The sequence below is a fragment of the Dasypus novemcinctus genome, chromosome 8 (genome assembly GCF_030445035.2).
Source record: "Dasypus novemcinctus isolate mDasNov1 chromosome 8, mDasNov1.1.hap2, whole genome shotgun sequence".
Classification (NCBI taxonomy): Eukaryota; Metazoa; Chordata; class Mammalia; order Cingulata; family Dasypodidae; genus Dasypus; species Dasypus novemcinctus.
This window is the reverse complement of record NC_080680.1, coordinates 41,062,468-41,090,145: the sequence shown is the minus strand read 5'-3', so window position 1 is coordinate 41,090,145 and position 27,678 is coordinate 41,062,468. Positions and strand designations below refer to the sequence as shown.

At 41.2% G+C, this 27,678-nt stretch overlaps 2 protein-coding genes across 5 annotated transcripts in view; both read left to right on the top strand.

Annotated features, from left to right (window-relative positions):
- The window catches only part of PIP5K1B (phosphatidylinositol-4-phosphate 5-kinase type 1 beta), a 301,860-nt gene that overhangs the window by 86,198 nt on the left and 187,984 nt on the right, over positions 1 to 27,678 (top strand). The gene's annotated exons all lie outside the window — the stretch shown is intronic.
- PABIR1 (PP2A Aalpha (PPP2R1A) and B55A (PPP2R2A) interacting phosphatase regulator 1) lies at positions 627 to 4,952 on the top strand. The gene has a single exon (XM_004454773.4). It carries the CDS (start codon positions 737 to 739, stop codon positions 1,598 to 1,600), a length of 864 nt encoding a protein of 287 aa, XP_004454830.1. The 5' UTR covers positions 627 to 736; the 3' UTR covers positions 1,601 to 4,952.

Sequence of the window (27,678 nt, the reverse complement as noted above, 5' to 3'; positions counted from 1 at the left end):
CTGGTCTTCTTCCTGTAGATTTTAATCTCCTAATAATTGGTTCCCCATACCGCAGCCACTGAGCATTTCCGTCGCTGTTGTCACACCCGTGCTTGAAAACCTTTTATGTTTTCATTGTTTTCAGAATAAAGAGCAGAATCTGCCCTGGTCCCCACCATTTCATGTTAGGCTAGCCCGCAATCTCCATTTCAGGCCAGGCTTTCATTCTCCTCGCCGTCTGGTTCCCGCCTGCCACCTGGCACGTTGCCCTAGCTTCTCACATCCTGGAAGGTTCGACATCGTACCCATTTTGCCGCCTTCTTCAGAGCTGAGGTGATTGTCCCTTCCTCAGGGAAGCCCTCTCTGATTAGATCAGACCCCGCCCCCATCAGACACCCCCCACATCACCGAGGACCGCTCTTTCAGAGCTATTATTTGATTTACAAGTACATACTCATGAATATGGTAATTTATTAATATGCTTTAACGCGAGCTTGCCTTCAATAGTTTTGTGCGAAGGGAATGAACAAACTCCCCAACCACTCCTTACCCCTCCCGCTAGGGCTGCGGCGCCGTTCTTACGCACTTAGCCGGCGCCACAGAGGCCGATATCGCAGGGCGCCTGCGCGAAAGGGCGCGCAGGCGCAGAAGCACGAACCCGCTGACAGATTCGCGGTGGCGGCGGCGGCTCTGGACTGCGGGGAATGGGAGTCTGCGGGCCCTGACTGAGCACCGCCCCCGCCTCCCTGCCCCCGACATGGCACAGGAGAAGATGGAGCTAGACTTGGAACTGCCTCCGGGTACGGGCGGGAGCCCGGCGGAAGGCGGCGGCAGTGGCGGCGGCGGCGGCCTGAGGAGGTCTAACAGCGCCCCCCTGATCCACGGTCTCAGTGACACCTCGCCGGTGTTCCAGGCCGAGGCGCCGAGCGCCAGGCGAAACAGCACGACGTTCCCGAGCCGCCACGGCCTGCTGCTACCGGCTTCCCCCGTCCGCATGCACAGCAGCCGCTTGCACCAAATCAAACAGGAGGAGGGCATGGACTTGATCAACCGAGAGACGGTCCACGAGCGCGAGGTGCAGACCGCAATGCAGATAAGCCACTCCTGGGAGGAAAGTTTCAGCCTGAGTGACAACGATGTGGAAAAATCAGCCTCCCCGAAGCGCATCGATTTCATTCCGGTGTCACCAGCACCGTCACCCACCCGGGGAATTGGGAAGCAGTGTTTTTCACCATCCTTGCAAAGTTTTGTGAGTAGCAATGGATTGCCTCCAAGTCCTATTCCCAGCCCAACGACCCGATTTACTACCCGCAGAAGCCAGAGTCCCATCAATTGCATTAGACCAAGTGTTCTTGGACCATTGAAAAGAAAATGTGAAATGGAAACTGATTATCAGCCAAAGAGATTTTTCCAGGGCATCACCAATATGCTTTCTTCTGACGTTGCACAGCTGTCAGATCCTAGTGTGTGTGTATCTTCGGATACCCTTGATGGAAACAGCAGCAGTGCCGGATCTTCTTGTAACTCACCAGCGAAAGTCAGCACTACCACCGATTCTCCTGTGTCACCTGCCCAAGCAGCCTCTCCATTTCTTCCTGTAGATGAACTGTCATCTAAGTGATTTACCCAACTCCGAGACTTTGTTTTTGCAATGGAGAGCGGAAAAAAAAAAATCAAGTTGGAGCAAGCACTGAACTTTGTTGATTAATTTGAGGCTATTTCCTATTTGACCCTTTTCCTTTTTTGGAATTTCTTGAAATGTTATTCTAGAGAACTTCTATGTCCAGTTTCTGCAGATGCCCTTTAATTCAGTGTAGTAATATTTCCATACGTTTCCCAATAAGTGTGTTGAAGCATACATCTTTACGCTGCTAATATGTCTAAATACATATGTTATCCCTTGATTTTTTTAAATAATTGAGAGCTCTATTTATTTATGGGATTATTAAGTTCTGATGAAAATATAAATGTTGAATTAATCAGCTTAGTAAACTGATGTTTTAAAATTCTATACTTCATGCCCACACTAATCTTAATGTTATTTTCAGTAATTGCTAATTTCCATTTGGTAAAGAACAATAACTTACCTACTTAAAGCTATTTTTAAAATATGCTAGTTAATATATCAAACCACTGGTTGTCTATTTTGCCCAGAAATATTTGGGTATTTAATTTGGGGGGGTCAGAAGTGGATGAGAAGGGGGTGATAAAAGAACAAGTATGAACATTTGCGACAAATCTTTTTAAGTATTTAAAATCAACATATTTAAAAACCGAAAAATGTTTTCTAATGCAATTTTAACAGTAATTCTCATGTCATACAAATATAAATATCATGCAGGAAAATGAAAACTTTCTTTTTTTACTAGAAAGTGCATTCTCTTGGATATAATCCTAAAGTGAAATGGGACAGTGCCTTGCAGTCTTCACCCACTGTACATAAGCTGAGGCTAGGCTCTTTGTACCACTGCAAATGTAAAACTTTTTCAAATGTAGAAAATGTGTGGGAAGCCCTGTTAAGCTTCAGCAGAGTATCCAGGCAGACAGTATTCTGTCAGTTGTTGATAAACTTTAAAATACCCAGTCGTGCCTCATTTCTAAAAATCCTTGCCAACAAGGAGCCAGAGCAACTTTTGGCTGCTTTTCTGCCCTGCCCATCTGTCACCTTCCTCGTATTCCTTGCTCAGGAAGGAAGCGGCTGTTTCCTTGCCAACAGGTTCTTCCTCTTCACCTCCCACAAAACTAGGGCACCATCGGTTAGACAAAGGTACAGTGTGACTCGGATTTCTGACAGTGAGCAACAACAGAACTGTGGAATTGTTTCAGGAGCCTCTATGGTTAAAGCTACAGCTTGAGTTGACTGCCTTGGGGATATCAGTTGATTAAGGGTCAATGACTTAACAAAAGAAAATCATTGAAGAGTCACATAGGTAACTCATTATTTACTTTAGGTTTTGTTTAAAGTAGAATTGTGAAATGTATTCTTTGCCTTTTACAATTAAGACAATATCAAAATATTTAATAAGTATAATAAATGTTCTATATTATACATTAACTAGATAGGTAGGTAGAAAGAAAGGGCACACAAAAGGGGAAGGAGGGGAAAGTAAAAGGCTCAAAGAGAGACCAAGACAAAAAGCACCAGCTTACTTTTTGAGGTTATTGCCTAGAGGGGCTTTTATAATTATGTGAAATTTTTACAACTATGAAAATAAATGGAACTGGTCAACTCTTGATAGCTGCCTCAAAGATTCAGTGAAATTACGTGGAGGGTAAGATTGTGTCCACAGGCTTAAAATGTTCTATTCTGGGTAATAATGTTCATGTGCTCTAGTCCTGGCCTTGTTCCTCAAATTCAAACCTTCTGGACACCTTTACCAGCCTCCAGAGGCACTTTAATCTCAGCATCTTTAAAACAAATTTATCATCTCATTTAATCTTTTCTTGCATCTTAAATTAATGTTACCACTATCTCTCTAATTTCCTAAACTAGTAACAGGAAAGCATCTTTGACTTCTCTTTTCCTTACCTGCCACTTCCAACTTAATCAAATCCTGTCAATTTTACTTCTGAAACGAGTCTCAAATCTCTCCCTTCCTCTAGTTCTCTTCCCTTGATTTAGTTTAAGTTCTTGCCTAAATGATCTCCACCCTATCTTCTATTTCCCTTCTTTTCCAGTACCATACTGCCACTAGAGTGATCTTTCTAAAATATAAACTTAATTTTTTTTCACTCTCTGACTTAAAAACATTACATGCTTCTCCATTTCCTTCAGTTTAGGGAATAATTTCTTTAACTTGGTACATAAGGTCCTTCATAATTTGGCCATACTCAAAAATTGCTTCAATCCTCCACTCATCCTCTTCCCAGTACACATCTTTCCTTCTTACTCTGCATTACTAGACTATTTGATATTCTTTAAATATACCATGTACTTCCATGTGCCTGTGTCTTTGGACAGATGGTTACGTCTCCCTAAGATGCCATTCCTATCCTTAGCCAGGTAAATGCTTTGTTTCTTTCTACTGCATGTGGATTTTAAACTATGGAAGTAATATATACCTGCTGATTATAAAATATTTGAACAGTGCAGATGTCTATATAGTATACAATGAAAATCTGTCTTTTACTATGTAAAATTCATCTTCCCTCCTCAAAGGTAACCTTTGTTAACAATTTCCTTTGTATAATACTATATGAGTGTTACTCTGCATTTCCATGTATATATGTATATAAATGCAGGAAACCAACCTGTCATTCTTGACACCTTTCTTTCCTTCATATCTAATCATTCAGGTTTTTCTGATTTTTGTCTTTTAGGATCTATCTCCTTATTTCCATCTCTACTCCCACCCTGGCCCATGCTACCATCATTTCCCTTTTAGGCTTCTGAAGCAGCCTCCTTACACCCAATTATCCCTTGTCAAACTTAATCTGGTCTACTACCCATTTGTCTTACATCAACTAGAGTAATCCTTTTTAAATTGCATTTCTGACCCTTCTGTCTCCTGCCTTAAAGCTTTGCAGTTGCTTCCTGTTCTTATATTGTATACCAATATGTATTAATTCCAGCCCCTGCCTCTCCTTTTCCTTGTTTTCTGTGTTCCACCCTCAGTGGCTTGCTTTCTTCTCTTTAAACATATTATGTTCTCTCCTATTTCAGGTGGTTTTTCCAGATCTTTTTCCCTAAAAGCATAGGAGAGTCTTCTAGTAGGTGATACTTTTAAAATCAGATAAGGCTTTGAGTTTTTGTGGACAATTTGCATTATCATTATTGTTCATAACTATGATTGTTACTTTGTAGAATGTAAGGGCTTATCTCATGTAAGAACTATCATTCAAAACACATTTTTAATATAGTTAATATTTTTTAAGTATTGCTATTGCTAATCTATAAACTTCATGCAAGAAGTCTCAGATCATATATCAACATTTAAATTATAATTTGTCATATAATAAACCTCTGTGGTATATTTTCCTTTATTATGCTTGTTAAAACACAGTCTAAGTGGGGGAAAAATGGTCACAGAATCCCAGGGTGCTGGATATCAGAGCCTTTAAGCATACTTGAAAGATTGATTTTAATCAAGAATAACTGGTATCAGATTGCCTTCCAGTTATTACATTTATTAGTTTAGCCAGTTACATTTCTGCAGAGAATGACCACTTTTGAGATATTTGGCAATAAAATTGGGGAAAGGGTCAAGGCTTATAAGGGAAACAGGACTGGGAAGATTGTTTCCTTATTTTATAGATTCTTATGTTTATAGATTCATAGAAAAAGTCTGAAGATCTAAAAGAGAGGTAGGAAAAAGAGAATACTTGCCAAAAACAGTAAACAGAAGAGGATGGTGTAACCTACATTTCCAGGGTAGGACCAGCGAATAGAAGAAAGAGTTGGCCTTGGAATGGAGGTCTGGAAGCTTTTTTTTTAAAAAAAAATTTCCTTCCTAAAGAGAAAGGAGACTGAAAAGGCTAGGTAATGACATCAGTAAATATTGAATTGATTTACTGTAGCAGAGGTCTAGGAGTGTGGAGGAAGATATGTGGAAATGGAAAGCATTTGTATCTGATTGCTTCTATTTTCCAATTATTCAGGATTCTAGGATATATGAGAATGGGGCAGGAGTAGATTTGGAAGTGTGAGAGAAATAGATGAAGTGTTACCACTATGAGAATCTAAAGGAATGACTTAAGGATAAGAGTTTTATTAGCCACATTGAATGTCAGGTTGCAGTTCGATGGCAGGAACAAAGTGGGTTGGCTTGACCTAGGTTTGGATTTTATTTCAGTGGGAACTTGGTAAAGTCCAGTGTGTGCAGCAATTATGGATTCTGCTAAAAGTATAGTTTGAATGATGGGCTAGGGCAGTAAGGGAGTAAGCAAAGGGGGATGGACTAGGTAGTTTTTTCCAAGGTCTTTCATTATAATCAGCCATGGCAGAATATAGAGAACCTGGCCTCTAATTGTAAGACTCTTGCTTTAGAAGGTTTGCCCATACTTTTTTCATGACTCATTTTGTTCAGTTAGAGAATCAGCCCTAAAGACAAGCATTGAGTTATGCTTACTTTATTAAAATTTGAGTCAGATTGCTCATTATAGTCAAATGAAAATTTTTTTGTGCCTCTCCTAAATTGCTATCCAATTCAACCTTTAAGAATTGAAACAAACTTTATATAAAGAATAATCATGATATACCTGCTATGTGCCAGGCATTGGTCTAGGTGCTAAGCAAATGCACTAATATATTCTTTATCACTACTATCTGAGGTATATGCCATTATTATCTCATTGTATAATGAAGAACGGACTCACCGAGAAATTAGGTAACTTGCCCAGAACGCCATAGGAAAGAGGTAGACAATATAATGTAATGGTTAAGAACCCCAATTGTGTAGCCAGGTGGCTGTGGTAAGGATTAAATGGACCAGTGTATGTAAAATGCTTGGAACATTGCTGGGCAATTATCTGTAGAAGCAACAACTATCTTATAGTTATGGGGTGACAGTTGTCAGTTGTCATCTATCTCAGATTTGTTACAGGAATCTTTTCTGTATTATCCTTGACTGATGAAACTCCTACTTCCATACTCAGTAACAATGCATACTTTACCCTTCACCGTAGCCTATCCTTTTATAAGGTAAATGTTTTCAATGTTAGAGTGTATTTCTTATGCTGAGAGGACATTTCCCTCTGTAACTCTCACCATTCAGTTCGAGTCCAGCTCTCTGGAAAATGCAGAACAAGCCTTATCCCTCTTTTTTAGGTGATAGCCCTCCCTTCAAAAATCAGAACACTGACCCCTTTGTGAAATAGAGTGGTTACCTTTTCTTGCTTCTTGGGTCTTGAGCAGTCTCTTCAGTATATCCCCTCTGTGAGATAGGCCAGTCATTGCGTGGCAACCAAAATTTTCACAAGATTGTGATCCCATCAAGACCATGCTCACCTTCCCCATAGGGAGAGCAAGAGACTGCCTAATAACACGAGACATCACCAAAAATAATAGTAACTACAGCTAATTATTGGGCACTCAGTGTGAGCCTAAGCAATATTTTCTGTGCTTTACATATATGGATTAATTTAATCCTCATGACAACACTGTGAGGTAGGTGCTATGGTTATTTCTATTTAGCAGATAAGAAAACCAACTGTAATTTCTCAAGTCCCTGTTATTTTTGTCTTTTTGTTTATTTTCCTCTTTGTCTCTAGACACTTTGTCTTTTCCTTATAAACAATTTTTCTTATTGATATAAAGCTATTTCCATCTAACTTTAGCAAGTTGCTTTATTTCTAGCACTGCCACTTCTATTTTAAATCAAATTGTATGTTTATTTAAAATGATGATGTTAGACATCAGTATATTAGAGGAAGCTACCAGGAGGATTGTTTTCTTTAGTAATAAGATTAAAATTAAAGTGGTATGGGGGAAATCATGGTTCCACTGCTTTACATTGTTTAAACTGATTTGCTATTTGAAATGATAAGGAATCCCAAAACCGCAAATTTTAGATAGTTTATGTTCTTTTCTAATATATAAATGTATATATTTTAAAAAACTAGGGAAACGGACTTTGGCCCAGTGGTTAGGGCGTCCGTCTACCATATGGGAGGTCCGCGGTTCAAGCCCCGGGCCTCCTTGACCCGTGTGGAGCTGGCCATGCGCAGCGCTGATGCGCGCAAGGAGTGCCGTGCCACGCAAGGGTGTCCCCCGCGTGGGGGAGCCCCACGTGCAAGGAGTGCGCCCGTGAGGAAAGCTGCCCAGCGTGAAAAGAGAGAGCAGCCTGCCCAGGAATGGCGCCGCCCACACTTCCCGTGCTGCTGACGACAACAGAAGCGGACAAAGAAACAAGACGCAGCAAATAGACACCAAGAACAGACAACCAGGGGAGGGGGGGAAATTAAATAAATAAATAAATCTTTAAAAAAAAAAAACTTATTTGTATTTGATTTATATAATATCTCTGGTTCTTAGATTACCATTCCTAGGAAAACAGACGAAGGCCAGTTTGACCTTCTCCTTCCTCTACCCCAAAACCATAAGTTTAAAATGGATACTTTTTAAGAAGGAAAAGTAATAGCAAAATTCAAAGAAGATGCAAAACTTCTTATTACATAAATAACAAGTTTGTCTTCTTTCTGTACAGGAAGCTTTCTCCAGAAGGCAGAGATTTAAATTCAGAGCAATGCCTGAGAAACTTTTTTTAAAAAATTTACTTCACAGCAAATTACTCACTGTTGAATAAAAGAACCCAAAAAGGAAAACTTCCCCTCTGAACACATTCTAGAATTACTGCTTAGACTTCGTTTCACACTCTCATGTTCCTGCATCAGACATTTTAAAACAAATCATTGAAAATCATAATTTGTTCTGAAGCTTAGTATTATTTTTAGAAGTTTGATAAATATTTTAATCACTTCCAGTGTGACTTTCAGCTCTTTATGTAAAATAAAATTGTGAAAATAACTCTATATGAGAGGAAGTTTAGGCAGATAACGTCAAGCACTTGTCTTATATGTTTCCACACACAAACACACACACACACCTCTGACCTGCCTTATGAACTTTTCTCTGTGGCTTGGGACCATATATAGCTTTTCTCCCGTTCTCCCCTCCTCAGTCTTCCATTGTTAAATAGATAGGTTGGACTTTGTAAATGATGCTCTGTGTGTGTGTGTGTGTGTGTGTGCATGTGTACAGTTTATGAGAGTGGTTAGTGCTTTGATTTTCTATCAACTTTCCAAATTCCTAGTGCTGCCATAAAAGAGAAGTAGGTACCTAGGATCCCTTTGTGACTGATTTCTATTTATCCTTCTTAAACTTCTGGAATAAATACCCAGGGAGAATTTGAAAATCACTCACTAGCAAATTTCAAGGCAGCCTGACTGAGACTAGAGAACAAGGAACTTAGTACTCTTATTTACCTGCGAAAGTCCAATTCTGTATCAATGCCAGGGAGGGCTCTGGTTCTTTTCCAATTGCCTGCAGTGGTCCCCCAAACCAAACTAACCTTTAAGGTTTGGCTAGCAAGGCATGTTGTGAAAGACAATTGAGAAAGATCTTTTGTGTCCTCAAAAAAGTAAAGCTGTTGTTTGAGGTAATCATTCCTGTGATTCAGGCAGTCCCTCCCCTTTGCTTTAAGAACAGAGAAAGATTTTACTGTTGCAATGCCAAGAGGGATCCTAGAACTCCAGAGTGGCAAGCAGCTATTGAGTGTTGTAATCTTTTGCAAAGCAAAATATGAAATGCCTGAGAGGGAGTGGGAATGAGGAGATGATGCAGGGACTGGGTGTTTCTTTTGGCCTTGTGAGCATTCTCTTGCACTATCGTGGTGAGTTCCCTGATGAGGAAAGAGGTACATCGATGGTGGTTTTCTTCATGAGTGTTTACCCTGTTTCACTTCATTTGAGCTTTGAGGTTGAATCTGTATGAGTATATAATAATAACAATAATATTGTCAAATTACTTTGAGTCAAGTATTAAAATCCTTGGAACTCTTTGCCTTCTTACAAGAGGTATGCTAGGTTTCTAACTCTTAATTAAGTTTCCATACCCATCTATATAATCTGTCTCAAAGCTCCAATTTTTCCTACTACTTGCTACCAGATAGGTATTTCAAAAATGCAAACCTGATTATGCGCCTTTGCTGGCTACCCCTTAACTTCAGATTAAATCAAATTAGGTATTATAAGTGAAAGAAGGCCCCTCCATCTCCACATATCCCCTGAACTCCACGACTCCAGCCTCACTGAGCTCCCTGCAGTGCCTAAGGCTTCGTGCACCGTCTGTGCTTTCAGACAAGCTGTCTCCTCTGCTTAGAATGGATCTTCCTCCCTTCCTATAAAGTCCCTGCCAACCCTTTTTCCTTAACTAACCCCTAAGAACTTGGCTCAAGGGGCACATCTTCTAGAAAGCCATTCCTGCCTCTAGTCTTGGTCAGGAGACTTTCTTCAGGGATCCTGTTGTACCCAGGACTTCTTTCTGTAAAGACAGACGGAATTATATTTTTATGGTTTCTTGTCTCTTCACCTATCCAAAATTAGGGCCTCAGCCTTTTACTCTAATTCCTGTGCAGTGAATGATAAGTTACTCAAATTTATATTGAGTGGATGAATTAATGGATGGATAAGTAGATGAACAAATTCTATTCTAAAGCTTTCTAAGAGAAAGGACTAAAGTAAGATTCTTAGTGGAGCAAGCCAAGTTCATGGTTTGGCTCTTTAGGGCTTGCTAAGAGACTCAGAATTCACTTATTAAGCACATTTTAATTTGCACACCTTTTATGTGCCTGACACTGGCTAGTCTCTTAGGATATATCAGTGTACAAAGCAAATACTTGTGCCCTTGTAGAGCACATGTTCTGCTTACATTCTAATAGGCTGCAGGAGTGAGCGGGTGACAATAAACATAATACATAAGTAAATTGCATACATATATAACGAGGAACTTCAAAGTGGTCAGTGTGGCTGGAGCAGAGTTATTGAACGGAAAAACACCTGGAGAGGAGGTTAGTTGTGGGGGGGGGGGAGCGGGGAGCAGGGGAAGGTTGTCATGAGCACAGATGGCATAGAGTCTTGTGTGCCATTGCAGGACTTTGGCTCTTTTATTATGAGTGAAATGGGAGCCACTGCAGGAATCTGAGCATGGGAGTGGCATGATGTCTTAGGTTTTCAAAGGAACACTCTTGCTATGTTGAGAATAGTCTGTGAGGGGCAAGGGTAGAAGCAGAGAATCAGTTAGGAGGCAATTGCAGCAATCCAGGTAAGAGATGATGCTGGCTTGTATGGTGGTAGCAGTGGAGGTGGGGAGAAGAGGTTAAATTCTAGAAGGTAGAACTAACAGATTTTGCATTCAGATTTAAGATGGGAATGAGGGAAAGAAGTTAAGGATAATTTTAAGATTTTTAGGCTTATGTGACTAGAAGGATGGAGTTGCCATCAAATGTGAAGTGGACATCTGTGGGTGGAGTAGGATTTTTTTTGGCAGGCTGGGGTGGGGTGGGAAGATGGCATCAATAGATCAGTTTTGGACATGTTAAGTAAGCCATGCCTATTAGATATCCAAATGGGCATGTCAGATAGGCAGCTAGATGACCCAATCTGGAGTTCAAGAAGAGGGCTGAGCTGGGCATATATTGTTGGGAGCTCCTGCCTGTGAATGGTGTTTATAGTCAAGAATGTTGATGAGATCACTAAGGGGTGAGTATAGTTAAAAAAATAGAAAAATAAGAACTGAACCTTGGGGAACTCTATAACATTAAGAGATCAGGAAAAGGAGACCGAGAAGAAATAGCCAGGGATGTAGGAAAATCAAGAGACTGGTATGAAAAAAATGTATGAAAGAGGATGGAGTAACCAAGTGTGTCAATGGCAGCTGAACTGACAAGTAGTTGAGGACTGATCAATGACCACTGGATTTAGTAGCATGGAAATTACTGGTCACTTTGATGAGTAATTTCAGTGGAGAGGTGGGGGTGAAAGCTTTAGAAGAGTGGATTTAAGAGAGAATAGGGGAAACGGACTTTGGCCCAGTGGTTAGGGCGTCCGTCTACCATATGGGAGGTCCGCGGTTCAAACCCCGGGCCTCCTTGACCCGTGTGGAGCTGGCCATGCGCAGCGCTGATGCGCGCAAGGAGTGCCGTGCCACACAAGGGTGTCCCCCGCGTGGGGGAGCCCCACGCGCAAGGAGTGCACCCGTGAGGAAAGCCGCCCAGCGCGAAAAGAAAGAGCAGCCTGCCCAGGAATGGCGCCGCCCACACTTCCCCTGCCGCTGACGACAACAGAAGCGGACAAAGAAACAAGACGCAGCAAATAGACACCGAGAACAGACAACCAGGGGAGGGGGGGGATTAAATAAATAAATAAATCTAAAAAAAAAAAAAAAAAAGAGAGAATAGGATGAGCAGAATTAGAGACAGATGACTGAAGTGATTAAGGTCTTCTATATCCTTGAGGTTAAAGAACTAAAGTAAATGAAGTCACCCCCCCACACACACTCCTTTTTATTGGTAAATTTTTCTTAACCTTTTCACAAAGAAATATTCCTTTACATATATATGATTATAGTGTGAGGGAAAAAAATTAAGGCCAAATGATACTGCTCCTCCCATTCTCTCCCCCCCCCCTTTTTTTTTTCATTATCATAGGGGGAACATCTGTAAATAAGTGTTGTACTCTAAACTTGACTGTCCAGGCCAAAGGCTTACTCATTCACTTCCTTCATAAATTTGTCTGATTCATTTTATTCCCTTGTCACCTACTTCTCTTGAAGGTCTTTTTCTACTTATAAATTAAAATTTAGTTCCATACTTCTGACACAATTATTTCTGTAAGTTTGGCCTACTTTCTTAACCCAGAGACGTTTTCCTCTTCCATGAATGCTGTGAATTTTTTAGTTCATTGTTCTTTTAGGTTTTATTTAGGAATAGATTATTTTTCCATTTTAAAAATTATTGCTGAACAGTGGGAGAGGACCAGTAATGGTAAGAAAGAATGTTTTCTTTGCTTTGAATTGCTAAGATTCCATTCTAATTATAAAATAATTGTCAGGTTCATTCTTGTGGGCTGAACAAATCCTTTATAGGGGATGACTGTCCCAATCCTTTGGAGGGGGTGACTCAGGGACACCCTAGCCATATTTGTATGTAGGAGAGAAGAATGCCTTCCCCTGGAGCTACTTCTCTCTCTCATTACTGCATTTCTGTCTTTTAAAATTCCAATCAAGTAGTGCTCACTCCATGGAGCTTCCTCTGATTCTTCTAGGTGGTATTGGTTTCCCTTTCAATCACTGTATCACCTATGTTGCCTACTGCCTGTACCCCTTACCTTGTTGTTGTTGTGTGCAGTATAGTATAGTGTAGTGTTGTGCAGTGGTCAAAAGCTCATGCTTTTGTAGACTGGTAGAACTGCATTCCAGAGCCAGCCTTCCCACTTCACAGCTTTGTTGTTTTATGGTAATTACTTGATTTGTATGTACCTCAGTTTTCCCTCCTGTTAAATGGGGCTAATAGTAGTTGCTACTTCAGAAAGTAGTAAGACTTAGAGGGGATAATGCATGCAAAATTATTTATCTGAAGATTGGAAACTTGAATACATGTAAACCTGAAGAATATGTATAAAACATGAAAGAATCCACCCATCTTCCCAGCAGATTTCTTGAAGGATGAAGACAGTGGTTTACCTGTATTTCTTAATCCCAGTTCTAACCTTTAGAAAGAGTTTATCAATGATGATAGGTTGTGCTTGGAAACAATGTAGAATATTTGCTCATGGAAAACTTTGAGCTATGTATATATGTCATAATCTATCTTATTATGGCACATTAGTGAATGTTTTAGGCTTTAAGAAACCTTAACTTGAATGGTACATGAAATCAGAACTCCTTTTAGTTTTCCAAACATTCATGAACATTTCCATTCCCCCTCATTTATATATTCACAGTCCAGAATTCAGAAATCTGCTTTAATTTTAACCCTTTCTATTAAATTTTATATTTTTAGAAAAGCTTAAAACTGACATTTATGTTTAAGCAAACTTTCTTAAGCAATGCATTTTAAGTGTGAAAAAAGATCAGGAGGAAACACCAAATAGGCTAAAACAAACAAATTACCCTTTCTAGTGATAAAAATAATACAGGTTCATTTTAGAAACTTTAGAAAATTCCTATAAACAAAAAGAAGTGTGCTTCACAGAGATGTCACTGTTTACATCCCATGTATATTGTTCCAGGTTTTTTCTTTGATCAAATATACATATATAATTTTTATGCATAAATGGTGTATCCAACTCCATAATTTGCTTTTGCACATAAATACACAGTGAATGTCTTTAAATATACTTCTGCATTATTTTAATAGTTGCATAATATTTCATTCTATGGATGTACCATTATTATTGGCTCTTGAGGATGTTTATATTTTTTCGCAGTTACAAATAATGCTCTGGTGTACATCTGAACAAACTTTAAAAATTTAAAGACCACAAAGTTTTCTTAGATTTGCTAATACAAAGTAGCTGAAATATCAGTTTTCAATTTATTTTTATCCATTCTTAAAATATTACTTTTCAAGCCAGTTTTGAGTGATTTAATTGATGGTTATATTTGGTGCTCCCATCTGTGACTGGGAAAAAAGAAGAGGGTGGGTACTTTGTAAAAAACTATCTATATTTCAGATTTTTTATGAATTTACTTTACATAATGTTTATAATCTAGGGTTATAAAATATGGCCATTATAGTTATAGGTCTTAAGAAAAGAACTAATAGAGGTGCTTAACCCTTCATTTTGCAGTAAATGTTGGGTGAGTACCTGCTTGTACTGGGCACTGTCCTGGTAGAATTACGAAGGGGAATGAGTGAGTCCTCAAGCTACTCTTGGTTAGGGACAAACACACATCTAATTTTAAAAAATAATAATAATAAAAATAAAAAATTTTTAATTAAAAAAAACAAAAAACAAAAAACACCCAGCAGTGCTTTTTAGTACTTTGCTACCATATATGAAGATATATTTCCAAGATGCTTGGGAAACCCAGTGGAAAGACATGCAAAGGTACAGAAGAAGCAACCCTTTAGCAGGATGATAAATGAAGAAGTATTTGCCAGAGAGACAAGGGGTACATGTAGAATTACATGCAACATATGTGAAGAACAAAGTATATTCTAGGAATTTCAAGCAAACCAAAACTTCAATGTTTATTTAAAATAAGAAAAATGAATTCTTGTATTAAGTTTTGTTTTTTTTTAAAAACAAATTCAGTGATCTTTATTTCTCTATAATTTTTGTTTGGAAAAAACCTAGTTGTTTATTTCTTTTTAGGAAATTATTAAACAATTTTATCCTGAAAGATTATTGTTCTTTAGAGGAAATGGGCCTGGCTTAATAAGGCATGCTTGTGGGAAGCAGATGTAGCTCAACTGATAGAGCGTCCACCTATCGTATAGGAGGTCCAGGGTTCTACACCCAGGGCCACCTGGTCCGTGTGGTGAGCTGGCCCCTGCACAATGCTGCCGCACGCAAGGAATGCCATGCCATGCAGGGGTGTCCCCCACTTAGGGTAGCCCCATGTGGAAGGAGTGTGCTCCGCAAGGAGAGCTGCCCTGCGTGAAAAAATCGCAGCCCGCCCAGGAGTGGCACCACAGAGGAGGAGAGCTGATGCAGCAAGATAATGCAACAACAAAAAAAAGAGACACAGATTCCCCACTGCCGCCAAGAATGCAAGCAGACACAGAAGAACACCAGCAAATGGACATGAGAGAGCAAACAACGGGGGGAGGGAGAGAAATAAATAAAATAAATCTTAAAAAAAAAAATAAGGCATGCTTGTAACTACTTCCTATCTCAATGACATAGTTTTTTTCCTGCCTGGGATTGGCTGTAGATGCACAAAGAGATTGAATGAGTAGTTAAAGAGTACAAATTTCACATTATCTGCAAAAATTTTGGTACTCTTAGTAATAGTCCAAAATATGATAAAGATCATTGTGCACATATGTTGGTTTTAGGATTGGAAAAAATCTTGGGCTCTATATTCTGAGATTTCAAACAAAGTAGATTTATAGTGGAAAGGAACCAGAGGTTTAGACTAAATAGATATGTTGTAAGGGAGCCATAATGATCTTATTTAAATATTTTCCACATTAAATAAGGCATGTAGTACTGCCATGAACTTTTTAATAAATGAATTTGCATTCATGGTAGTTGTTTACCCCTTAATTCCCCCTGGAGTTTCACATAATAGCCAATGTGAAGACTTGAAGAAAATAATACCTTTGAGCCCAGACTTACATTAAATTTCTTCAAGATATAATGATTCCAAGGCAGAATCATTGTTATATTGTATAGATGGTAACAGAATTAAAAAAAAAAAGATTCCTTATTCATTTGAGTTTTTTTTATAAGCAAGGATTTTTCTTTTAAGTTTAGGAAACCTAATTAACAAAAAGCTGGAGGGTGATAATGAGAGCAAATTTCTAATATGATTATAACTCTGTTCACTTGATAAATATTTCTAGAGCACCTTCTTTGGGCCACACATTGAGCTTAATTTAGTTAACAACTTTATCTCTCATTCTTTATATACACATTAAGCCCCAGGCTTCAGGGGGTTTACATTGTAGTGAGGAAATTAAGTAAAATATACAGAAAAAATAAAATAAAATCATTGCAGATTACAGTAAACATTAGGAAGGAAATAAAAAAGGGGCTAAGAGCTTGAATCATCTAGAAGAGCCTGCTTTCTGGATAGGGTGATCAAGGAGAAGCATCACAGACAGAGGGAGTAGTATGTGCAAAGTCCATGAGGTAGGGAAGGCCTTGGTTGTGCTTGAGGAATTGAAATAAGACTAGTGGGGCAGAAGCCTACTGAGTAAGAGGGAGTGGCTAAGATGATGTTGAAGAGCAAGGCAGGCAACAGCTCATACAAGGGCTTCCAGGCCAAGGGAAGGAGTGTGAGTGTTATTCTGAATGCACTAGGAAGGCGTTAAGGGGTTTGACACAAAGGACAAACCTGAACTTTTAAGACCATTCTTAATGATCGCCTTCTAATGCCTTTTAAGGTCATTCTTGCCAATGCAGAACGGAAGCAGGGGTCCAATTAGGAGGCTGTTGTATTAATCTTGGTAGGAGATGCTGGCCGCTGAGCTGAGGGAGAGGTAGGACTGATGGAGAGAGGTGGTTTGAGAAATCAGCCGGACTCAGGGTAGTCATGGTTGGAGGGGAGAGGGAGAAATCAAATATGACGCCAGTTTATACTGCCCTGAATAAAAGGGGAAGGGAGTGACATTTAGTGAAATGGAGAAGTCGAAAGAGGCATGGATAGAGGTATTTGTGTTCCCCTTAGGACCTATGATGTATAATATGCTTGTGAGAAGTCCACAGAGAGGTGTCAGCCCAAAATTTAGGAAAGTCTGGGCTGTAGCTAAAATCATATTTAAAATAACCACACTGCCCATCAATATGTTGGATTTAATAGATTGAGGGGGAAAACCAAGCATGTGGTGTGTGATTGGTAATACTGAAACTACCTGTAGTGCATACCTTCTATTCATCAGTGACTCGGTTTAGGTTGCACCCCTAGTTGTGAAAATGAGTGAAGCTCTCCTTAGCAACCCTTGTATTGAGCAAATGCTGTAGTATGACACATGAAGGCTTATTGTGCAGAACCCCTGTCAACTTTTCCAAATGCATGCCAGGCGCCTCCCCAACATATACCCCTTTATTTCCACAATGGCAAATACTTGCTAATTTCCAGAAAACACCGTGTTATCCCAGCCCCATGCCTTTGCCCTGGAAACATTCCTCCCATCTTTTTCTACCTTGCTCCTGAGAATTATCATTGAAGCTACAACACAGATAGGTATTGCTTCCTTCAAGGAGCAGTTCTAGACTCCAGATGCTCCCCTAAGCAATCTGTATCCTCCCTGTCTGAGCACTGCTCATACTGTTTGTAGTTGCCAGCTTGTCCTTCTGTGTCTTAGTACTGTTCTTAAACCCAGGCAAGAGAGGTCCTTCCCCAGATCACCTAATCTGGGTTATGTCCTTTGAAGGACCCTACTCTGGCTTTGTCCTTCTCCATGGAGCAAGAAGCCTAAGATTCTGCATGAATGTGCCTACCTAGGCCATGTTCCACATAACCAGGGCCCTAAAACCCAGAATTCCCTGCCCATTGATGCTCAGCCTGCTTCAAGGGCCTGGGGCCTCTTCCTCAGGTACATCCTGCTGAGGGAGAAGCGTGCCCCCGTGAATGTGTCCTCAGGCATGAAGGGTAGTGAGCAGCTTTGGCAGGCGGGTGGCTGAAGGTCGAGCACGCAGGCCGCACTGTCTGCACGTGCGCATACAAGGCATGGGACAGGCCTGCAGTGCGGAGGAGAAGGCGGCAGGCTGGGGACTGCGGGCTAGTCTGTTCTGGCCCAGAACACTGAGGGATCTGAGAATTCTAAATTAAAGCCTGGCCTTCCCACCTCAGGTTCCTTTGAGGAACTGAAAATAGTGATGCTGGTGGGGGCGGGGATACGTCATGGGCAGCAAATGCCCAGTTTAGATAGAGTGGGTAAAGAGAAACTTGGCAGCACATGGTATGTGGGACTCATTTGTTCTTTTGCCCTGGGCCCTGCAAATATTTGAGGTGGACCTTTTCCTTCTTCTGCCAGTCCCTGAGGTTTGGAACCATGCCTTTCAGCTGCACACCCTGCTCAGGGCCTGCACATGCACAAATGTTCGTTCCATGAAGGAAGAGTCCAGTAGGCCATGGTTTTTCTGGCCCAGAAGGTAGCCTGAACTCCCCGGGGGGTTCTAGGCCCCACTCTGTCCTCCTTTCTGACTGACCTTGAAGACCCATCCCACATGACTGTCCATGGATGGTGCCCATCTCCAGAGGGTTGCTATGTAGGACGTTGCAGTTTGTGCAGTGCCCCAAGGTGCCCTGCTGAAGGGCAACTGGAAGTTTATTTCAGCCCCCACACAGCTGCCAAACCCTGCACCTGCTGGGCAATGGGGGCTTTTTCTTTGCAAGGCTGAATCTTCCCAGAGGAGGCATCTTTTTCCTGTTTTTCTACTGATTTGCTAAATCAGAAGGGGTGTTTTTTTTCTTTTGTTATTCAAAACAAAAGGGTTCTAGGCTTCCCAAGGTCCAGGAGGCTGGGATTTTTTTTTTTAATTGAAGTTTATCATTCATACATGCACATACATAAGCAATTAGTGTCTAGTAAAAATTGGGAAGTTACAAAACAAATACACATATCATCATATGGGACTCCCATACCTCATCCCACCACCACCTTGCATTGTTGTGAAACATTTGTTTACAAATTATGAAAGAGCATCGTCAAAATATAATTACTAACTATAACTCCTGTCTTACAATTGGTGTATTTTTCCCTCAACCTACCCAATCATTAGCATGCTATATTAGTATTATATATTTGTTATTGTTCATGAGAGAATGTTCTGCTAATCACAGCCCATCATCCAGCACAGGGTCCACTGTGTTATACAGTGCCATGCTTTGTACAATTCATTCAAAGTATATACTCAGTGGCTTTCATTTTTAGCACAGACTTGTGCTGTCATCACCTGTCAATTTTGGAATGTTTTCATTTCTCCAAAAGGGAAAACCCCGTATTCCCTTATACCCTGCTGTTGTCCCTTAGGAGTGGAATAATATCTCCTTATCATTGCTGCAAAATATTGTAACATTACTGTCAACTATCATCCATAAGTTACTTTAATTGTAATTTTCCCTTGTATCACCATATTCTTGAGACTGGGAGATTTGATTATCCCTGCTCCACATCCTCCCTTCCTAGTCCATTGCTTGAGGAGCTAATGCTGTAAGCGTCCCAGGGTCAGAATGGTTTGAGCAATTGTCTCTGTGCCTGCATGCGTTTCTTCCCTCTCCCCCAGAAATCTCAGATAGGAAACTTCATCCAAGATCCTGATTTTCATGCCCAGTCCCAGTGCTCCCAGGCTCTCTGAGTTAGCACCTGCTGCCACCCCATAGATGGTCCATAGGTGTTTTAGGCTCTGTCCCCAGGCTCCTCTGCCTACGTTCTATTAAGGTGAATTGAACTGTGTGTGTTGGGGGTGGGGTGGGTGGTGGTGATGATGGTGTGTGCTTATTTCAAGCCAGGACACGGTCCAGTATATTCTAATGAAAATCCCATAGTGAGATCGTCCAAGGGAAAATAACAAGCCTAGGCAGGAGAGGACTTAGAATTCCAGGGGGATTTAGCAGTAGTAACACCAGGGAGAGGGCACATGTTTTTCCTGTTGGATGGCTAATAATCACAATAATGCAAGATCCTTCCTGGATTTCTTTCAGTTAGGCTGAATTGAAGAATTATAGATTTATCCCTTCCCTTGATGCTGAGAAAAAGATAGTGCATTTATTCCTAAGAAGTCAGCACAGCAGTGAGAGTTGAGGCAATCTGCCAGGTGTGTGAGATTTGAGCTAAAGATTTGAGTCTCCCCCCCTCTCCCCCACCTTTCAATCATAGGAATTGAACTAGTTTAATAATAAGGTAAGAAGTTAAGGATTTAATTTAGCACTTGACAAGTGTCGGGTCAGGGTAGGATGGAGTCTCATCTAACAGATAAGTGAGGATCCAGAATTCTGTTTTTGCTTTGGAGTAAGGCTGCTTTGCTGATTGCAATGCCATAGATAAGCCCAGTGGGATTTGAAGGCAGAGAGTAGCATGCTACAAGAGAAGCGCAATTTCAGGTGGGAAGACTTTACTATTTAGAGTGGCTACTACATAGGGCCTTCTTGCTTTGTTTGGTGATGGATGCTGTGTTGAAATCTGCTGGAATGATGACAGAGGTTTGCCTGGGGTGTGCTGGCCCATTTCCAGCCTCTCATGGCACTCTGGAAATAGTGCAGAGGTGGAGAGTGAAGACAGCATGTGGGCATCGCCGTAAACGAATTAAAAGAAGCTCCCTCCCAGTTAACCAGGGGCCTCTCTGGGTGGTGAGATTCTCAGTCTTTATTTTCTTTGTGATTTTTTTTTTTTGTGTGTGTTTATCCAACATTTCTGTTACAGATTCAAGCATCATTTATAATCAGATTCCAAACAAGAGTCCATTTGAAGAATCTGAGGGAAACTTATGTGAACTGCACCTAAAATAGCCACAAACAAAACAAAACAAAAAGCAAAGAAGTCTCTTCTGGGAGTATTTGGAATGCTAAACTGATGACGGTCCTCATGTTTTATCGTGTTAAATCACTTTGCAAAATGAACATTCATTTATTACCCAATGCTAAAAGGAAGACAGCATGGATTAAGCATTCATTTAATACACAATGACTGAAAACAAGTTTCTGCGCTCAGGGACCTTAACTAAGAAGAGTTATAAACATGCTCATATATATACCCTTTAAACATTCAACTTTCAAGTTGAGTACCTGAAACTGTGTTACTTTCTATGATTTACAGATAAATAAGTAGAGGTTTCTTGCCTTGAAGGGGCTGCTAGTGTGTTGGGAAGAATTACACTGATGATTACATTTGGTAAGTGTCACAATAGCGCTAGGCCCAGGGTACGCGTGAACACAGAGGAGAGGCACTGAACCCTGACTTGGGAGGAGTAAGAGTGGATTCATGGAAGGAAATGATGCCTGAGCCTCATCTTGGAGGACAAAGAGCAGTTAGCCCACGAGAGAGGGGGCAGTGGCCTACCAGGCTCTGGAGTGAGCACAAAGGCAGGAGCAGGAGACCCGGCGCCTTCTGGGAATTGCAAGTCGCTCTGTATGGTTACAGCTGTGCTGGAGGCAGGCAGTGAGGAGGAATCAGTTTAAAAGGTCGGGTCATGAGAGGTCAGACACTGAGCTAAAGACTTTGAATTCTGTCTTAAAGCAGTAGGAAGCTGTTGCAGTACTTTAAAGGAGGGTGGCATTGGCTGATTAGTGCTGTAGAAAGGTTCCTTTAGCAATATCATGCCCCAGTGAGGCAGATTCATTAGGAAACTGAGTCAGTAATCAATGCAAGAAATGATGACGTCTCAAGCTAAATAACAGGCCAAAGGTGAAGAAAAAATAAAGAATGAAAGAACATTAAGGAAAGAATTTGAATGAGGGGCTGCAGGGATGGGACTAGAAGGAAGAGACTGGGATGTCTTCCTTGACTTTCGGATAATGGTAGCATTCTCTGAAGGGGAAGGAGGCAGACTAGGCTTGGTGATAAGGTATGAAATACAAGCTGCATTTAAAGTACATTGAATTTATAGTTCCTGTAAGACAACTAAGTGAAGGAACCCTGGGAATGCATGTCTAGAACTCAGGAAAGGGTCTAAGGTCAACACATATTTGGGAGTCATCACAAGTATTGGATTGCATTGGGAATGGAAGAGGTTATTTAGGGAGAGTGAGAATAAAAGAATACAGGAGATGCTGCCTTGAGAAACATGAATATTTAAGAGGCAGCCAAAGCAGAGGGAGTCTACCAAAGCAACTGAGAAGAGTTCAGAGAGGTAGAGGGAAAGCCAGGTATATCAGGAAAGGAGACCAAGTATATATGGCATCCCTGCTCAAGCTCTCTTTCAAGTCTGTCAACCAGGGGAGAAAGGGTAAAGAGCAAATGACAAGTAGCAGAAATGTCCATGGTAGCAGACTGCTCCTTTAACAAGTCTCCCTGGACATAAATGTTTGCCAGCATCTCGTTGCCAGAATGTCTGGAAAGGCGTGTTTCTTGTTTGGGGGCACATTGTGCCCCATACAAAACAGAGTTGTGCTAGTAAAGAACTTGAGGATAGGGATTTGGGGTAGGTAGCTGGCAGTATTTGCGATGCCGATGCCGGGTAGCCCAGGAGGAGGGGTGCTCAGTGAAGGAGCTTGGTCACCGCCAGTTCAACAAAGACCTGAGCACCTCCTGTGTGAGGGGCACTCTCAGTGTAAATGCTGCGGAGAAACTGAGGAAGACAAGGAGTGAAAACACTGCTTGGATGAAGCAACAAGGAGTCCATTTGTGAACTTGAGGTAGTTGGGGTTTGTCACATTGCTATGGGTTGATAAGTGAATGGGGGCAGAGGAAGTGAAGGCAGGGAGTGTACACTTGTCTTTTGAGGAATTTGACCTTGACTGTAAGGGAAGTGAGACAAAGTTGCAGCCAGAGAGGAGTGTTGGGGTAAAGAAGAAGTTTCCTGAACTCATGAGGAAAGGTCTCAGGAAAGAGTTACCATGCTCCTATTCTCAGAGTAAACAGCCAGGTGAAGGAAAGAGGTTGACGGTCCAGGAAAAACAAAGGATGATTGATGGGAAGGGCTTCAGAATGTGTGTGATGGGGAGAGCTCAGAACATCCCTCAGTCATGCATTTGAGAGGAGGAGAGGTGCCCAGAGCAGAGAGGAGGCGGGCACTGGTGCTCCTGAGGTCATGGGTGGGAAAGGCAGGAAACCAAGGGGCCCTCATTCCTCTGTGGATCAGGAGACAAGATAAGAGAGATTGTCAGGAAGTGTTCTTAAGTTAGTGAGTGAAGTCATCACTGTGGAGAGGTTGAGAGGGCCACTTTGGACATGGGTATATGCCATGCCACTGGACTCTCTGAGATCGGGTGAGTTATTTAACCTCTCTGTGCCTCAGTTTTCTCATCTGTAAAATGAGGATAATAACAGCCTGGGACAATACATATTAGCTATAATAATTACTATCATTTTTCAGAGGATTGAGCGCAAATGCAGTCTGGGGTCACACAAACACCTAAGTGTATCTAAGCACATTGGCTGAGGGTTATGAGAGCCTGGTCGAGCAAGTACTGCATTCTTCTACGGTAAAGGGAATCAAGGAAGTCCTCAGAGAAGATAGACATTTGTAATTGATACACAGGGTCGTAGAGAGCCTATTTCGAGTAGAACAAGCTCTGTGGGCACAGGCAAGAGGCCGTAGGAGAACTGGAAACATTTGTGGAAAAGTGAGCTCTTCGAGGCTCACGCTGTGGGAGGCAGAGGGTACAGTGTACAGCAGCTCCTTCCACCTTGACTGAGGGCAGAGGGGCGGAAGGAGTGGCTGGAGGAGAGAGAGGACAACCGGACTTTGCAGGGACTCAAATGCTCTGAGTCTCTTCTGTAGCCACGAGGAGTTTAGAAGCAGGATGGGGAAGGATCGGGCTGGTGACAGTAGCCAACAACAACAACAACAACAACAACACTACATTCATGGAGTGTAGTATGTGCCAGGGACATTGTATGTGCTTTACATATTTTCACTCCTCACAGCTGCCCTGTGTGGGAGGAGCTTCATTTTCCTGGTGTCTCAGATGAGGAAGCTGAGAGACACAGAGATGAAGTGACTTGAGGAGGTCACTCAGCCGGCAGGCAGCACATTCAATACTGAAGCCGGGCAGTCTGGTGCCAGAGCCTGTCACCATCTTCCCCATTCGGGCTCAGAACAGAGGGTAGCGGCAGGTGGATGATGGGGCAATGACCTCAGCCAAGCTGTGATCGCTGATTTGATAACATAATTCCTGTTACAGTTAAGAAGAGTTTGGCTCTAGGATTAGAAATCCCTTCAACGAGCTCAAATAAATGGTGAATGTGCTATGAAAACACGGGCCTTCCTAGAACCCAGTTGGTAGCTAGAGAGCATGGGTATCTACCACACAGCTGGAAAGTTGTCAGGCAGTAGCTTCTCCATCTGCCTCGGGTCTTGTCTGGGCGTTTTTCTACAGGCGGATTATGACGACTAAGCTCCTACCTTCACCTTTCCTATGACTTTGACTGTTTTGACTAGTTCAGGGTCACCACTACTTGACTTAGGAAAAATTCTTGATAGGGATGATTGGATGGTTTAGCCTGGGTCAGGTGTCCCCCAGTTCATTCTGTGGCCGAGGTGGAAGGTACCCAGGGGGCACCACCAGTTCAAGAAGTGAGGTTCTCTTTGAACCCCCACTAACCTCTTTGGTCGGTGAAGTTGGAAAACATAGTCCCCTGTGACTTAACCTCCACACTCCTCCGGATCCATTCAGACCCAGGATTCTGATGACATTCCCCTTGAAACCACTGTCCAGGGCTCCCTCCTCCCAATGCCCAGCGCTGTCTAGGCTTCTAGGTTCTCAGCATCACCACTACTGCAGCAGCTTCCAGTTTTGCTTTCTCACTAGACTCCCCTTTCTGTTTCATCTTGCCTCCTCTTAAGCCTTCTTATTTTTCAAATCTTATTGGCCTTCAGTAGATGTTCCTTAACTTATCATATCCGTGGCTGGCTCCCAGGGCCATCTAGCCTGGGACTAATCGGTCTCTCCAGCTGGATTTCCGACTCTTAGATCCGTGTGCTCTTCCCCTCTTGGCTGGCTGGCGGTCTCAGACACACCAGTCTTTGTCTTCTACATCCCCGCTGCTTCCCTCACCTGGACAGCCCTTCTTCCATGCTCTGCCATCTCATCCCTCCTTTAACACTGCTCCCTCTCAACCACTGTCACCTCCCTCCCCTCTGACCACTACATTTTAGCTTGGTTCTTCCAGATAGATTGTTGATTTGTTAAAAACAGTTCCCTGCCCAGTATGTCTTAACACTACATCCAGCCAAGCTCATATCAAATGCTTGGGAAATTTAATATTCAGTGATTAATAGCTGCTTTATGACCTCTTGGTTTTCTGGGTTTTTGCTGTTGTTGTTTTATACTTTTTAATTTTTTATTACATCTTTTAGAGCTTTCCATATAAACCCCCTGACTGTGATTGAATACTTGTTCAGAAGCAAAGCCGAGTAAAAGGTATTAACTCCTAAATCTGTTCAAGACTTTTCCATCATTATATATGTTGTGTTTTGGCTTCTCTTTTTATGTGCCTTTATAACAGGGCCATCGTCTTCATTATTGTGTTCCCAAAGTACTTGACATGGAGGGGTTCTGGCAAATAAAGGTTTGAGTAAACAGTACCCTTCTGGTGCAGAAGTGTGTCCTTGGTGGTCATTTCACTACTATCTAGATAGGCATGCCTGGTTTGAAACCACTTTTATTACTTGGTCATGATTAACATTATTGGCCCAGCACTGTAGAAAGGTTTTAAAAGAAAATTTTTGGTTGAACAAACTTTTTTCTCCTCCTCTGTCTCTTACTACCCTTAGCAGCTTCCTCCATCCCTTCTAACCAATGCATTTCTTTTACAGCCCTGCCTCCCACTCTCTGTGCTCCTTCAGGCTTTTCCACAATCACAGAGCCTCACAGACCCCTGCTTCAGAGGAAGTTCTTTGGGGCACACTGACAGCTATCCTTTGTGTTTGGGAAATGTAGGAGATCTGTATTGCTTTGGCTTTCTCAGTAGAAGATGAAACAGGCCTAGAAATACTTTGCAGATGGCTGCAAGTACAAGGCCAAATAGATTTTTGTTGTTTATTTCTGAGACCATATATTTTCTTACAAGTCTAAACTGGCTTTATTTATGTATGGTTTTCAGTAAATTATTGTAATAACTGAATAATTCCTGAGGCATGCATTCTTGGGGGGAAAAAGAAATAAAATATGGATAGAAAGCACAGTCCTGTGAATAAAAATGAGAAAGTTTACAATGTAGAAAATATATAGAATTGTGAAATCTACCCACCAACTAATGTTTAGATAAAACTGGGGAAGAAAAACTTTAAATATTGTATAGAGGCAAAAAGTTCAACTATGTGAGATTTTGTAGTGATTATCCCATATATGTCTGGAAGAGGTAAAAAAGTAACAGTGCTAGTTAAATCTGCATGGATTTTTGCCAGTGGGAAGCCAAGGTATTATAACTACATATGTATTTACTTTCACAACTGTCAGCTTTTCTTTCTACCCCTTCCCTACGCCTAACGTTTTCACCAGACTTCACACACACACATACACAGCAGTATTTGTACATTTGAAATGACAATTGTAGGGGATTGTGACATAGTGGAGTTTTCATTAAAAGATACAAGTTCCACTGGTCTGAAAGCACCATATACCTCCCAATTGTTTTCACTGGCTACTTTTCTTCTGTCTAATGTTTGCAATTGGTTTGAAAAGGCTTATGAATTCTTTTTAGCACAACCTTTTTTTGGAAAATGATTTACGAGTGGTTCATGTTATGCTGAGCCTTTTGTCATTGCCATTTATAGCTATTTCTGTTTATTCACTTTGTGAAAGCAGTTCTGAGAGTTGATGAATGTGTTTTATGAGAGAATATAAGAGCCCTGCAATTTGTTTTGATTGGTCTCCATTTGGATTTGTAGTGAACAGGTGCCATAGTTTGGAATTGGTTTTGGCAGTAGCTTGTCTATATAAATATTAGATATATGAAATGAAACCTAGTTTCAATTATTTTCATCAGTAAGAATAGAAGAACTTTAAGTTGAATATAAGAACATCATGGTTCTATTTTTACAGTTTCTGAGCCTACAAACGTGTAACATAACATATGTCTGAATACATGTGTAGAAGTGTCTTCCATTGTACAAATATTTAACATGAAGATTTTCTGCATTTCTTTGAGAGTTTATGCAAATATTCTAACAGAAAGAAATCTGAGCCTATGATTTCTCATTATAGTAGGTGAATTCTTCTGATTTAAATTTTCTAGGCATTTCTACTTTGGGGACTATGTCCAGGACTGTTTTCAGTTTGGAATATTTTTGTTGCTTGTATTTAGGACTCAGAAAATAAGCCATCATCTTTTTTGAACCTCTGATTTTTACTGTTTGCTGTTGCTGTTGTTTATTGCCAGAACCACGGAGTGCACTGACAAACTGTAATATTTCTTACCTCCTCAGCAAAACTATTTAGCAAGGCTGACGTTTGCCTAAGAATACCTTTCTAGGTATTCACAAATCCATAGAAATTTTCACAAATATATTTTAATTCAGGCAAAAGATTGAACATGAACTAATGGCCATACTGAGCAGTCTGGAGGTCTGTTAACAACCCTTTAAGACAGACCCCAAACCTTGGACTAATTCAATGTAAATTTTTGAAGTGCAAAATTCATCCTCAGAGTACTCCCATGAAAATTTAAATATACTCCTTCCTGCTCCTGGGCCTTTCTTTAAGCATACTGCCACAGTGCCTAGCATTTTCCCCACCCCTGTCTCTCAGAACAGCTCTAATTCCCGTTTCAAGACTTTCCAGAAGCACAGCTTTCCATGACTCCCCCCAGGCAGACTTAGGCAGTTTCTCCTCCAAAAACTCAAAGGCAAGCACATGTCACATTGTAGTATAGCTGTTCACATGTCTTTCTCCTTCCTTTGTGAGTTCTTTGAAGACTAGGACCT

Coding starts and splice junctions, on each gene's coding strand:
- PABIR1 (XM_004454773.4), top strand. CDS start 737: ATGGCACAGGAGAAGATGGAGCTAGACTTGGAACTGCCTCCGGGTACG.